Source organism: Nilaparvata lugens, chromosome 10 (genome assembly GCF_014356525.2).
Source record: "Nilaparvata lugens isolate BPH chromosome 10, ASM1435652v1, whole genome shotgun sequence".
NCBI classification, from domain to species: domain Eukaryota; kingdom Metazoa; phylum Arthropoda; class Insecta; order Hemiptera; family Delphacidae; genus Nilaparvata; species Nilaparvata lugens.
Genome location: NC_052513.1, coordinates 2,085,705 through 2,100,764, shown reverse-complemented (window position 1 = coordinate 2,100,764; position 15,060 = coordinate 2,085,705). Strand labels below are relative to the sequence as shown.

The following is a 15,060-nucleotide window of genomic DNA, read 5'->3' as shown; positions in this document are numbered from 1 at the left end:
GTCAATACGCAAGCAAAAGCTCAGGGCTTGTGTTGGCTTTACCCACAAAATATTATAGGTACGGTAGGTATTCTACCCTCTTCCTCAATCTCAATGTTTCATCACTCTTCCATTTCGATTTAATTTCATTGCATTCTTAAATTTTAATAATTTAAATAAATTCATATATCCTTATGAGCTTCATAATAAACTACTTATAAGGCTTAAATAAGTATTTGGCTACATCTCTTATCAATAGTTTATGACTATCATGTTATATTGTTCAGTTATTCACCCTGAATAAATGAAACATTGAAGCACTGTTAGAACATTCATCCTAGACAAATATAATTTGATGATATAGGTTTTTCGTCCTACTTCTATTAAAATCATTTATCAAAAAACGTTACGGTATTTTTGTTAAAGAAATTTGTTGAAAATTCTATTTAATTGACCGAGCGAAGTGAGATCTAAGATTCAGGTCGACGGTTTGGCATTTCTCTTAATGTTTATATGTTGCGCATTTACGGCGAAACGCGGTAACAGATTTTCATGAAATTTAAAAGGTATGTTCCTTTTTTAATTGTGCGTCGACGTATATACAAGGTTTTTTGAAAATTTTGCATTTCAAGGATAATATAAAGGAAAAAGAAGCCTTATGATATGTAATCGTTTGAACAAATATCAATGCTAATTATTGGTATCTCATATTATCCTTCCTATCCACCCTTAAACTCACATGGTGTGTATCAGCACACTTTATTTGTGATGGGAGATTTTGGGAAATTTTCAATAGAATATTAATTTTTATTTATTTATTCGTGGTTACAATCACAATCATATAAATGTGATTGAGAAGGAACAATAGGCTTGGCCCAAAACTATTCCATTCCCAAATTTTGATAATGAAATGTTCAAAAAAAATGAAAGAAAAAATTTGAAATAACGTCTTAATGCATAATAAGTGGACCAATTATACAGAGTGGGTGAAAAGTCCGAGAACGGCTTAATATCTCATACACAAAGGTAATTTGACAGTAGGTGTGATTGGGATCCTACTCAAATTGAAAAAAAATACTTTACAATTACTTTAAAAATCTGGTCCGCCATCTCGGATCCGTCATTTTGAATGCAACTTTATTTTTTTAAATAGGAAGGTGATCATGTGATACATGATTTCGATACGGAATTTCAAGGAAAAATGAATGGCGAAAACCGCACATCGATATCTCAAACCGTTTGGAAGATATTCACATTATTAATCAATACCACTCATGTATTTCATTTCTGATTTGCATGGCACCGTCAAATTATCGTTGTGTATGAGATATTAAGCCGTTCTCGGACTTTTCACCCACTCTCTATAATAATTATTATTTGACCACCCACTGCAGGTACTATTCTCACTGAAGAATAATATTGAACTAACAATCCTCTAAAATAACACTCCATGGCATACTTATAGTGAGTTTTGAAAACCCTATAAAATAATAATATCTGCGGGTCTATTCTCATCGGTCAATACGCAAGCAAAAGCTCAGGGCTTGTGTTGGCTTTACCCACAAAATATTATAGGTACGGTAGGTATTCTACCCTCTTCCTCAATCTCAATGTTTCATCACTCTTCCATTTCGATAATTTCATTGTATTCTTAAATTTTAATAATTTAAATAAATTCATATCCTTATGAGCTTCATAATAAACTACTTATAAGGCTTAAATAAGTATTTGGCTACATCTCTTATCAATAGTTTATGACTATCATGTCATATTGTTCAGTTATTGACCCTGAATAAATGAAACATTGAGGTACTGTTAGAACATTCAACCTAGACAAATATAATATGATGATATAGGTTTTTCGACCTACTTCTATTGAAATCATTTATCAAAAAACGTTACGGTATTTTTGTTAAGGAAATTTGTTGAAAATTCTATTTAATTGACCGAGCGAAGTGAGATCTAAGATTCAGGTCGACGGTTTGGCATTTCTCTTAATGTTTATATGTTGCGCATTTACGGCGAAACGCGGTAACAGATTTTCATGAAATTTAAAAGGTATGTTCCTTTTTTAATTGTGCGTCGACGTATATACAAGGTTTTTTGAAAATTTTGCATTTCAAGGATAATATAAAAGGAAAAAGGAGCCTCCTTCATACGCCAATATTAGAGTAAAAATCAGACTATAGAATTATTCATCATAAATCATCTGACAAGTGATTACACAGATGTGTGGAGAAGCCAGTCTATTGCTGTATTTCCATAAGGTCTATAGTTTCAATCAGGTACTTGTGTATGAGAATACTGCGTGAGGTCTACTGTTCACAGAACTACTAGTATAACTTATCATCAATTAGGATATTATGGAAATCATGTTTCTAAAACGAATTGCTAGATTTGAAACATACTTTATGCATTAATTTTCATAATGAACGCATATGTACATAATGTAGCATACAGATGGCATAATATTCTATCAAACAAACTTGCATTTTGTAAAAAATATTGGTTTGGCATGAACCCATCAATTCGTGATTCTAGTTCATTGGAATTCATATAGTTCAATTTAAGGGAGAATTTACCGTTCACATGTTATAAACTATCTACATAGGTACTTAAAAAGGTTGACTTTGAAACAACCTCTTTTTATTACAATGATGAGAAACTTGTTGAGTATGTTACACTATTATTAACCTGTAGTAAGCTAGATTGAAGGAAGAATCTCATCATCTGAATATTTGTGTTAATGTGACAAAGTAATTTTCTACTCATCACGGATATCTATCAGAATACCATCTCCATTATTAAACAAAATTTTGCACTAAACAAGGTTCTAGATTTGTAGGTAGGAATCTTCTCATAACTAGTAGTTCTGTGAACAGTAGACCTGGCGCTCAGTAAGTTACATTGACATGTTGTTATGCTTTCTCAAAAATTAATAAATAATTTATCAATTAAAAATGTCTAGAAAAAATCCTAAATGAACAAAGAGCTTTTTTTCTATCGTACCGTGACGTGTCGTCCCGGAAGTTACATTGACATGTTGTTATGTTTTCTCAAAAATTAATAAATAATTTATCAATTTAAAATGTCTAGAAAAAATCCTAAATAAACAAAGAGCTTTTTTTCTATCGTACCGTGACGTGTCGTCCCGGAATGTGAGTGTGAGCGCTGTTATCAGGTCTGGCTGCAACTGTCTACAACGTTGATGGAAAGATAAATTTTCAAGATGTTCGATGTTTTTGAACGGGTAGTATTATAGCACTACCTCCGTAAACAAAGCCGTAGTGCATTTGTGTGACGTCAGCGCAGGTAGGGCTCCTACACCAATAAAAATTTGTTGATTTCAGCTGATCTATATCAGCTAGTGTTTCTATTGGTGTAGGAGCCCTACCAGTGCTGATGTCACACTAATGCACTACGGCTTTGTTTACGGAGGTAGTGATTATAGTCCACTAGACAGCTGATTTATGATGAATAATTCTATAGTCTGATTTTTACTCTAAATTTGGCGTATGAAGGAGGCTCCTTTTTCCTTTTATATTATCATTGAAATGCAAAATTTCCAAAAAACTTGTATATACGTCGACGCGCAATTTAAAAAGGAACATACCTGTCAAATTTCATGAAAATCTATTACCGAGTTTCGCCGTAAATGCGCAACATAAAAACATTTAAACATTAAGAGAAATTCCAAACCGTCGTCTTGAATCTTAGACCTCACTTCGCTCGGTCAACTATTGCATTGTACAATCATTTTTTGATTGCAAACCTCATACAATTGTGTGAGACATCATTTTGAATATTTGAGTAACTTACTGCGCTTAAATTAGCTTACTGCGCATCATCTTATAGAACTATTTTGCAACTTACCTTGCAATACTTACAATTAACGACGTTTTTAGGCCATAGCTGATGATCCACGCAATTATTACAGATGGCAATTTCAGTTGCACATCCAATTCATAATGAATATGGACTACTAACTGTACTATAAATTTATAGCTCAATATTATACCTGTACTACTTGACAAACACACAATTTCATGCAGTATCATGCAAGAAAATCTAATACACACACGAAGCATTAAAAACAAGCGAAACATTATCAAATTCCGCCTTATAGTGCACTTTCAAGTGGAATTTGATAATATCACAACTTGATTCCCTTAAAAGAAAGCTTCTCATTACATCAATCTATGACAGATTTCAAAAGTGGAAGGTAGGATTTGAAATAACGATTCTACAGGAAAATAATCCCAACAAAACTTGTTTTTTTCTGTTCCAACAGAAAAATCTAATACGTTATCACAGCTAACTAGTAACAATAAAAGTATTTATTTAGATGATTTTACAATAAACACAACAAACAAAAAGCGTTAAAAAACAATTACGTTAAAAGACAACATTTACAACCACTAACAAACTAGGCGTTAGTTTTGTTTGTGTATGAATAAAAAACTGAGTTTGGTCGTAAGTGAAAAAGTATTGAATAAAGCAACTGATAGAATAATCAGTATTCGAGTACAGTAATAGAATACCTTACTATCAGTACCTAATTTTACTGATAGAATACAGAATTAAAGTACAAAATTATCAGTACTTGAGTATATAGTAATTTACTTCAAACATTGGATGTACTCAGAACAAAATATAATAGTGTAATATCAATCAGTTCTAATGGAACAAGTACATTGGAATAACAGTTATTAAATCAAGTTATTCCATCAATAACAGTTGATGAATATACGTTACATTCAAAGATTCATGTTGAAATTTCTAGTATTTTTTATTGTAGGAGTGATGATATATTTGTCTTAGTGCAGTAGTATCTTAGTAGTAGCGGCAACATTGAAGTTCTTGTAACAGGAACAAAATTAATACTGCGCATGCGTAGATCAAGGGTGTGACGTCATAATTAGACCCATGATGTTCCCGGAGGAGTGTCCTCTCTCTCTTTCGCTCATCATTTCTTTCATTTTCTGTCTCTTTCTCAATAGTAACCCGGCTCCCAATCAGGGTAATACACTTTAACGACTCTCACCTGTGTAATTTATTAGCATTCACATCATCAATAAATATTCTCAAAGAAACAGAGAAAATAACAAAGGAAATTGACGAAAAAGGGTGAAAATTGACAATCAAATGACAAAAGTGGGCCAATTTCATTTCCGAAATGCTTGTTTTTAGTTAAAAATGTGATAGAATTCTCAAGTAATGAGATAGAAGCCTGAATATCGAGTTCTAAATTGACTGTAAAGCCGTAGGTCCCGGCTGCCTTAAAAGCAGTCGTTAGGTCATGTCAGAGGCCCTGAAATTGATCAGTTGCGACCTGAAAACTCTGACACCAGACCTGAGCCAGCCAGGTCACTCGATATTATTATTATTATTATGACTATAAAGATCATCATCTGAGATCTCTGTGTTCAAATACAAATATAGGGTATACAAAAATTGAACACCTTGTCTTTGTGCTTTTCAGTTCTAGACTGACACAAAAAAGTGAATTCTGGTCCATATATGAACTCTTAACATTCACTAACAAACAAGATTCTAAATATTTAATAATTATTTGCAATAATTTATCAAAATTGTATTCAAGACAATATATTTTGACGAATGAAGTAATTGGAGAAAAATATCAGGAATATGATCATAGAATAATCTTGTATAAACAATTTTCATGCTGAAACATACAAGAGGAGAAACATGAACTTTTTGGTGGGGGCTGATCTTATCTCAGGAAGTGAAAAATTTAAGTACCCGTTATTAAAACATTTTATTCAAAATATGTTTCAACATATGAATGCCATTCTTAAGACTTGAAAAGAGAATTTATAAGTTGAAACATGTCGTGAATAAAAGGTTTCAATAAAGGGTAATTAGATTTTTTATTTCCTTCTAATAGGAGAAATATATTGAGCCTTAAAAAACTCAACTTCTATATCAATAATAAATAATATTGCTTAATACTGTATCAGCCAAGTAAACATTAAAATGAACTCACACCTTACAACCCATCACCACCATGATGTTAATATTACATGTTATATACATGAACTGCTTACACATATTAATGACTTCTTTCAAGTTATTAATATCTTCCACCGATAATATTTTTAGTATTACAAAATTAGTATGAATATATTAAATTTTACATTATTGGGAATATACCTTAATAAGTATTATTTATTGATGATTCAATGATGATTGATTACCCACTTAAGACTAATAGATGATGATATATTTTCAATTATTAATTGTCTGATTATTGACATCTATAATCTAGGCCTACATTAATCTACAAGCGACCTGTTATTGTAAATATAAAGCATTGTGGGACAATAATTAATTATTGGCAGTTTATATCGTACGTAAAATATATGTCCTTGAACAAGATTTATCTATCTACCTTGCTTGAACAAATAACACTCATTGACCATAAGTACCAAAAGCAAGCATTTATAATATTAATGCATGATTAGTAATTAATTAATTATTGTTACACAATTAATGTGTAAATAATTAATTGATGCATAATCAGCGAAGCAAAACATGGTGTAAATCACAGTCCCAGGTAATCTCATGAATTCTTCTATTGAAGGTGATGAAATTATATTGATAGATTTACTTTATTAGTATTGAATTACTTATGAGTTTTAGCCTCAAAGCAGTGACTCATGCAATTTCACATACAACAAAAGCCACGATACACCAGAACACCAGAAACTAATTGAATTGAAAAAAAGTAATTTCAGTATTACCTGAAGAGGAGATTTGCCCTTATCATTTGCTGAAGCGTCATTCTGACTACTCCGAAGCTGAAAAATTGAACAATACAAATCTATTAGCATAAACCATTCATCAGATTGATTCATGGGAATACTTAACTATGTCTAGAAAAAGTATTAGATTAGACTGGCTGGATAGAGGTTTGTGAATAAATGAGTAAGTTTGATAGGTTTCAAAAAGTGTAAAACTCATCTCATCATATTTTTTTCAAATTAAAATTTATTTCCATTTTCTCATTTATCAAATGATTAATCTATAGATTTATAGCATCATTTATCATGTCATATCTCTTCAGCGTTATTGCATTATTTATCAAATGATTAATCTACAGCTTAATAGCATCATTTATGGAATAGTTTGAGCTCTGATAAACAAGATGCAACGATACATGAGTGACATCCTACAAGAAATAAATGTATCTATAAATTAAAATGTATGAATTCAGGGCTACTTTCTTGTATTTATAAAATAGAATTATAGTACCCTTTAAAATTAATAAAATATTAAAAAACAAGAATACAAATTGTATTTTTATTGTATCTATAAATGTATGAAAACTTTTTCTGGAGCCAAGTATCAATCAATTTGATAGAATCTAGTATTTCTGAACTGAAAATATTCCAATTTGAGATAAAGTACTCTAGAATCCATCAATAAAATCACAGCTGAAAATCCAGCATGTGTCTTCTAACCAAAGACTTTCATGAGGCTCTAAGGCTACACAATGAAGTTTAATCACCATGAAGTACTGCATGATATTACTAAGCCTCAAGTATTTGAGCTGATATTCCAACTATGTTCTTCCAATTGAGATTTAATGACCAATGGCACTTCAAGTTCAAGTAGACATGATAGATATTATTAAGAATCGCTGAAATATGACGTTGTAAATAAACAAAATAATTTATACAATACAAACATAATATTAGTAAATAATTTAAGGTTTGGATACGCATGCTTGATAACAAAATGAGTGAGTAAATCTAATTACTGAAAAGAGTAAATTATTTACTGTACAGCCTCTAATAAAACAGATCTAATTTTTATTATAATGGATGAAACTACAACAACGGATACTAAAAATAAATAAAAAGAAGCGATGCAACATGAATAAACAGCATGTATAACAACCAATTCCAAACTCATCAACAAAATCTAAAGAATACATGTATGATAGATAATCATTAGTTACTAATGAAACAGAAAAAATGAATCTATTGGACAATATCAGCTAGTAGGACAGTTGAATGAAAAATTAGAGTGGAATTAATGAACTGGGAGCCATACAGAGCCATGCCAAAACTAAAAAAAAAGTTTTAAAACAAATATGAATAGTTTTAATTTGACAAGAATTTAGTAGAGTTATTACATCTAGTGCATCAGTTGAGGATTATTGAAAGATACAACAAAACTAGTAAAAAACCACACAGAGTCAGGCCAAAAATGGATAGAAGACTTTTGATAGGTAGTGAATTGTCTATTACTAATAATGCAGGGAAACAAAATAATGATATCGATTGAACGATTACTACAAGAATGGGAATGAACAAAAAGTTATGAAGATTTAGGATTAGAACAGCGTCAAAATTAGTAAAATCCACACTCAAGTCCGGTTGCACAACAGCCGGTTAAATTTTAACTGTGATTAATTTCACGAGAATCAATCAGAGAAGGCGTTTTTGAAAAGACGGCTTCTCTGATTGGTTCTCGTGGAATTAATCACGGTTAAAATTTAACCGGTTGTTGTGCAACCGGCACTCAGTCAGGCAAAAAATTGACGAAATAGTTTAAAAAAATGAGTTATTAGTTCTAATGAAAGAAGAATGAAGACAATAAAATATATGAACAAATAAAATATATAGAACAAAAATTAGTAGCAACACACTGAATTAGACCAAATACTGAAGGGAAGTTTGTAAATACTATGTAGTAACTGATTACTAATGCAGCCAAACAAAACAAGGGAAGATATTAGACAATTATCTACTTGCAGGGCAGGCGAGTTAAAAGTTAAAACATGATGAAAACAACGCAAATATTGTAAGTAGTGGTATTAACTGACTACGGTACCAACGGAACGAAACAAAAAAGAAGGAATGAGGAATGCGATTATCTAGTAACTTAGTAAGGCAGGAAAATTAAAATAAATGAAAAATAATGTTTGAGAGTAAATGATCCAGACAAAGAAGGAAACTAGTAGACGATTAGCAGGTGAGTTGGACGTTAAAAAAGGATGGATAACAGCGCAAACCATGCAGCTGACAAAGACAAAAAATGAATGGTAGGTCCAGACGTGTCACACTGCAATCGAGTTCCTTCTCACACTGCCTTCGCAATATGAAACAACATGTGATAGAGAATTAGATCAAAAATGGTTCAAAGACAACACAATTTTGTAAATTTGATGAACGATTCTTGATATTGTTACGGTGATACTTCATGATAACAATTATGTATGTGACATTTTAGTCAAAATCAACAAACTTTTGTAAATTTTATCAATGGTTCAAGATTGCTATGGTGGAATACAAACTTCACCCCTTAATGATGAAAAGTTTTGTGTATTTCATAAATTGAAGAATGGTCTAAGACCTAATCTTAGGTCTTAACCTTAGGCCTAATCTTAGACCTTAAATGGTCTCTACAACTTCGGAGATGCATTTGAAGAATGAACTGGTAAATAGGCAATATATACAAAATGTTTCAGAAGTAGTGTCGAACATTTTAGGGTATTGTTCCTGGATGATAGGAGACTACAAATGTCGTATTTTAAGTGTCCAAAACTCAGCGGTTATCCTTATAGCTGCCATTTTGTTTTTTTTTCACTTAGGAATTTTCATCTCAAGAACGAAATGATGTATTACATATAATGATGTAAATGTTGAATTTTGGCATGAATATTTATGCTATGAAGACTCAGCTTTAAAAAATAAAATAAAAACTTTTCGATGTAAATTTTCAAAATGGCGGCTATATAAAAGTTTTGCAAATTTCACGAAAACCGTTCACTTTACAGAAAATTTACAATAGAGAAAAAAGTTAGCAAATTTTATCAAGATTTCAAGGAGAAATTTATTATTTTTGTATTGCATGCATGACCACTTTTCACAATTTAAACATGAATATTACATTTTTAATCCAATTGTATTTATCTTCCAGCAGTCGCGCTGTTGTAAAAAGTACAACAGTGTCAGTTTTTTGCTGCACAAAACTATTGAATGGGGTGGTGTCAGTGAATGAGTCACCTATGCATTCCAAAACTTTCTCCCCATCACTCCACTGAGTTGCAGTATCAACCGAGCAATGGTTCAGTCTTTAGGTGCCATTTAGTCGCGACAGTGCATAAGTCATACTGTGCATAAGATAGGGAAAGACTGTATACGGGGACTGTAAACGAACCAATAACACAGAATTGGCTTTGCTTGGTGGACCTTATTGGGCTATGAAATGGTAATCATCCAAATGTTCATAGGCGTAAAATAATCCAAGAAGATGGAAAAAGTAATACAATTAATTAATATGTTTTGACAGTAAACAGAGTACATAACACTAGGAAAATTGGATGCTGTAAAAAGTACAACACGCGACTGCTCGTGTGATTGAGTAGGGCGCAATTACCGGAAGGTTAAGATGAAGCTTTGAATCTCGGTATGGCTTAATATGGCCATCTAGCTGATTTTACAATGTTTTTCAGATGATCTTTTTTGTTCAAGATCATGCATGCTGTACGGAAATAGTCAATTTCTCTGTTATTCTCTGACCAATCTTAATAAATGAGGTATCCTTGAAATCTTGATAAAATTAGCCAAATTTTTTGACTCTTGTAAATTTTCTGTAAAGTGAACGGTTTTCGTGAAATTTGCAATCCATACCCTATGGCGCTACAGCCCTCTGTGGGCCTTGGTCTCCGCTACGATTCTCCTCCATCTCGGTCCATCCTGACACAACTCTTTCCAGTTTCTCACTCCCATCACTCTAAGGTCCTCCTCCACACCTCCCAATACTGTTCCCCTCCTGGAGATCCGAATAGGGGACTGTTTTACCTCCAGGAATATTTGTTGCATCAGGACCTGTCATTCTAAGGATCGCCGTTTGCTTCTTTAAAATTTGTTTTTTACAGTGTAGAGTCTTAAGTTCTACGACCAACCCCCAATTTGGAGGACCAGAAAAAGAAGAAGAATATGGCCAAGGGAGGCCGACAGAAAGAATAAAGTAAGAATGGCACAAAGCCAAGTCAATGGAAATAGTACCATTCTAGAAATTTGAAAGTTCTAAAGCATATAGAAAAGAAGAAGGGAGAGGGAAGAAGAGCTTTGTAAAGGGGTCCCGTTAGTCGCCTCCTACGACAAGCCGGGATACTGTGGGCCTATTCTGGTGTGACAAATTGCTGAGTCAGGTGGTCAACTCAGGGCTCCCCCAACCCACAGGGGGTGAAATTTGCAATCAAAAATTAAAAATGGGCGCCATTTTGAATATGTACATAGAACATTTTTTATTTTATTTTTTAAAGTTGAGTCCTTAAAGCATAGATATTCATGCCAAATTTCAGATTAATACAACATTTCGTTCTTGAGATAAAAATTTCCAAGTAAAAAAACAAAATGGCAGCTATAAGGATAACCGCTGAGTTTTGGACACTACAAATACGTATGACATTTGTAGTCTTCTATCATTCAGGAACAATATCCTAAAATGTTCGACACTACTTCCGAAACACCATGTATAATTTGAATTGACAAGTTGACATTTAAATGGAGTTTTACATAGTTGGGAACAATTTTAGAAGAAGGATGAGCTCTCGAAATTATTTTGAGCATTCTTGATAACTCACTTGTAACAAAACACCCAGATTTCTAGACAGTCAGCAAGACAGCAAACTCTAACCCCTCTAAAACACTGTGAAAGGATAACCTTAGCCACAATCGTCATAAATTTAATCATGACATTTGATTTAACTAGCCGAGAGTATTCCTTATCGGTTTTGACATTCGGAATTAGTGGTTTTGAGAATATCATGTTATTTTCATTCAATTTGGATAGTCTTTATTTATTTCTTATAGTTGAATGATTCAATAATATGTTTTCATAATTGAGATGGAATAGGCATATTTCCACTAATTGTATTTCTACATTGTTGAAAAATGTTGCGGAAATAGAAAATGATGGCGGAAGCGCTATCCAATCTTAATCAAATACTGCCATTACAACGTGGACCTCCCTATAGTACATCTAACTATCTATATTTATATTGACATTAGAATCCAGTAGGCTACTATATTTTTATTTAGCATCAACTTGAAGAATTTCAGACTTTTGTGAATAATAAATATTTTACATATTTATAGAATTACAAGACTTAACCTATTTCAGACTCTGTGTTATCTAAATTTGGGAGAGGAATAGCACAAGGTTACCTTATTTTTTCTCTCCCTATCATTTTGAAAATGTACTTATTGTATAAATGAATAAAAAACATAACTTTATTAATGATAAGGAACCCCAATCTTCAGCATCAACTGGAAGAGTTGCAAGGTATTGTGAAATAAACCACATTTCCGTCATTTCAAATAGTTATTCCGTTCATAATGAAAACACGAGAATATTATCTAGTAATATCAGACAATAATACAAAAGCAACTTAAGGCTGTTCAGTACAATTTTTTTATTTAAATTTAATAATCTTTTTCAATATAATTGTTAAGATCATTATAAGAGTGAAATTTAGTGGCAACTGAAATTTTCAAGTGTTCTAATAAGCGAGTTATGGGTTGTTGAAGTGCTAACTCCGTTTTCTTTTCAGATCATAAACGGTTTCGAATTTTCCATTGAAGTTTTTTTAATACATTCAGTATATCATTGGCTTTTTTATAATATGCGTTTTTTCGCGATTAATGCCAAAATAAACAAGTTGTCGAATTTACAAAAAAATGTTACTTTTTTATTTATGAACAATAAGGGGAATAAAATGTTTTGGTTTGGAAAGATATAGACCCATAGCTCGCTTATTAGACCACTTAAACATTTCAGTTGCCACTTTTTCCCACTCTTATAATGATCTTAACAATAACTGTTAAGATCAATATAATTATTATATTAAAAAAGATTATCCAATTTAAATAAAAAAAAGTGTACCAAACAGCCTTAACTTGCTTCTATAAAATAATTATTATTGTCTGATATTACTAGATAATATTCTTGTGCTCTCATTATTAACGGAATAGCTATTTGCAATGACGGAAATAGTGGTTTATTCACAGCCAGCCTTAAAGAAGTTGCAAAGTATTGGGGATAAACCACTATTTCCTTACAAATATCAAGTATTTTGTTCATAATGGAATTACAAGAATATTGTCTAATATCAGACAGTTTGAGCAGGCTCGCGGTGCACACAATCCGGAACCTACCGTGCGTAGGGGCGTGCTGGTGCGTCCGAGGGAGGTGACCCCGAGCCTTACCCGGCTGGCCGAGCTCTTGACCGAGGAGGCAGCGGTGGAGGCCATTGAGTTGAGTGACTCCCTGGATCCGCCATGGTGTGCCGCCCCCTTCTTGCTGCCGGCCGGGTGCATCACGCATGGGGTGGCAGCCGACGCTTTGCGGCCCCCGGCTGGAGACTTGGACACCTTGTGAAGAGGTGCGAAGAGACCGAAGTTGGGGAGGCAGTCGAAGTACCTAGCACACATCGAATTATTCATTGAAATCTTTACTATATTCATCAATGAACATAATTTTAAATAATACACTTCTACATTGTTGAGGCAGAAGTGACATTCATAGAAATGACTAATTTATTATTCTATTACATGAATTCACTGGCACCCTTTCTAATTTATTTCACGACTACAGTAAGCTTCAAGGTTGAAGGTCTGCACCTGATTAACATTGGTTTGCTATACTTGTCTGTCATTGGACAAGGCAGATACATCTCTTCAATTTTCAATTTCAATTTATTCAATCATTTACACACATAGGATACAAATGAATACATGCAAAACAATTACAATATAACAAATCAAGAACTGTGGTGCGAGAAAATAAAGATGGAGGATTGAAGTGTTGATTATAAAGAAACATAATGAACTACTCAAATAAAGCATCTCAATTATTAACATTTATTATCAAACCTGAAAATATGTATTTTCTTGGTGAATCTATAATTTGAGAGGAAAATGGTCATTATTGACTAGAATCAACAATTAATATTACAGCATATAAACCAGGATAGCTTGAGTTACAGCGATTCAATACAGAAGGTTTTGGAAATAAGGAATTATAGTGAGGGTCATTAAATTGTTTGACATTGATCAAAGTATAGAGTCAGATGGAACACCTTGAAAAAATGCCAAGCAGTAGGATCAGTGTTCAAGCTCTTAAAAATTCACCAGCATGACGGAGAGATATTGGACGACCTAAGAAGAGATGGGCACAAAATTGAGTTTCAAAAATATAGCTGCTAGAACAGGGTCTCAAGGACCGGAACAGGCAGGTTGATTATTCCAAACCATTCTCTTTGAATGGATGTCAGAAGAATAAGAAGAAAAATTCTTCCAACTTGAATGTGAACTATAGAAAAATACTCAGACCCAATTGCAAAAAATCCGGTTAAATTTTAACCGTAATTAATTTCACGAGAACCAATCAGAGGAGCCGTCTTTTCTGAAATGCCTTCTCTGATTGGTTCTGGTTCTCGTGAAATTAATCACGGTTAAAATTTAACCGGCTTTAGTGCAACCGGGCCTCAGTGCACTGCTTTGTTTATGTTGGCACTATACTGAGTACCAACTGAAGCTTCTTTGCAGCTTGTCCAAATTAGACAAGACACTGCCTTTAGTTCCTCCAATTCTAATCTATCTCGATGGTGAATTTCACAATAATGATCAACTGTGTTAAATCAGCTGATCATACTCAGCCTGATAGTCATAATCAAGACTGATCTCACTTGGAGCAGCCAAGACCAACAAGACATACTTTGTGGGGAGGTACTGGGTTCGATTCCCGGGCTGACAAATAATTTTTGTATAGTAGCGCTCATCGAATTTCCATCTATAGTGAGGTCCACGTTATAATGGCAGTGGATAAAGATAGGAGAATAGCGATGCCGATTCTCTGCATTAATTTATTATATTTCTACACTGTCAAAAACATAATTGGCATCGTTGTGGAGCTAGAAAAGGATAGTACCACCGGCTTTGTCTAATGATAGACAAGGATAGCAAAACCAAAGTTGATCAAATACTGTCATTATAACGTGGACCTCACTATAGCTGTTTACCCTGTTGTCAATATTTGTAG

General features: G+C 33.0%; 1 protein-coding gene across 20 annotated transcripts in view; it reads right to left on the bottom strand.

The window, feature by feature from the left end:
* Positions 1 to 15,060, bottom strand: part of LOC111052030 (CAP-Gly domain-containing linker protein 2) — a 107,282-nt gene that overhangs the window by 19,022 nt on the left and 73,200 nt on the right. For 16 of the 20 annotated variants that reach the window (XM_039436073.1, XM_039436074.1, XM_022338634.2 and 13 more), the window contains 2 exons: positions 13,176 to 13,440; positions 6,744 to 6,800 (listed from right to left, as the gene is read on the bottom strand). In XM_039436073.1, coding sequence (XP_039292007.1) covers positions 6,744 to 6,800; positions 13,176 to 13,440 — 322 coding nt within the window. The remainder of the gene's footprint in view (positions 1 to 6,743; positions 6,801 to 13,175; positions 13,441 to 15,060) is intronic. The other 4 variants (XM_039436075.1, XM_039436085.1, XM_039436086.1 and 1 more) reach the window with 1 other exon arrangement.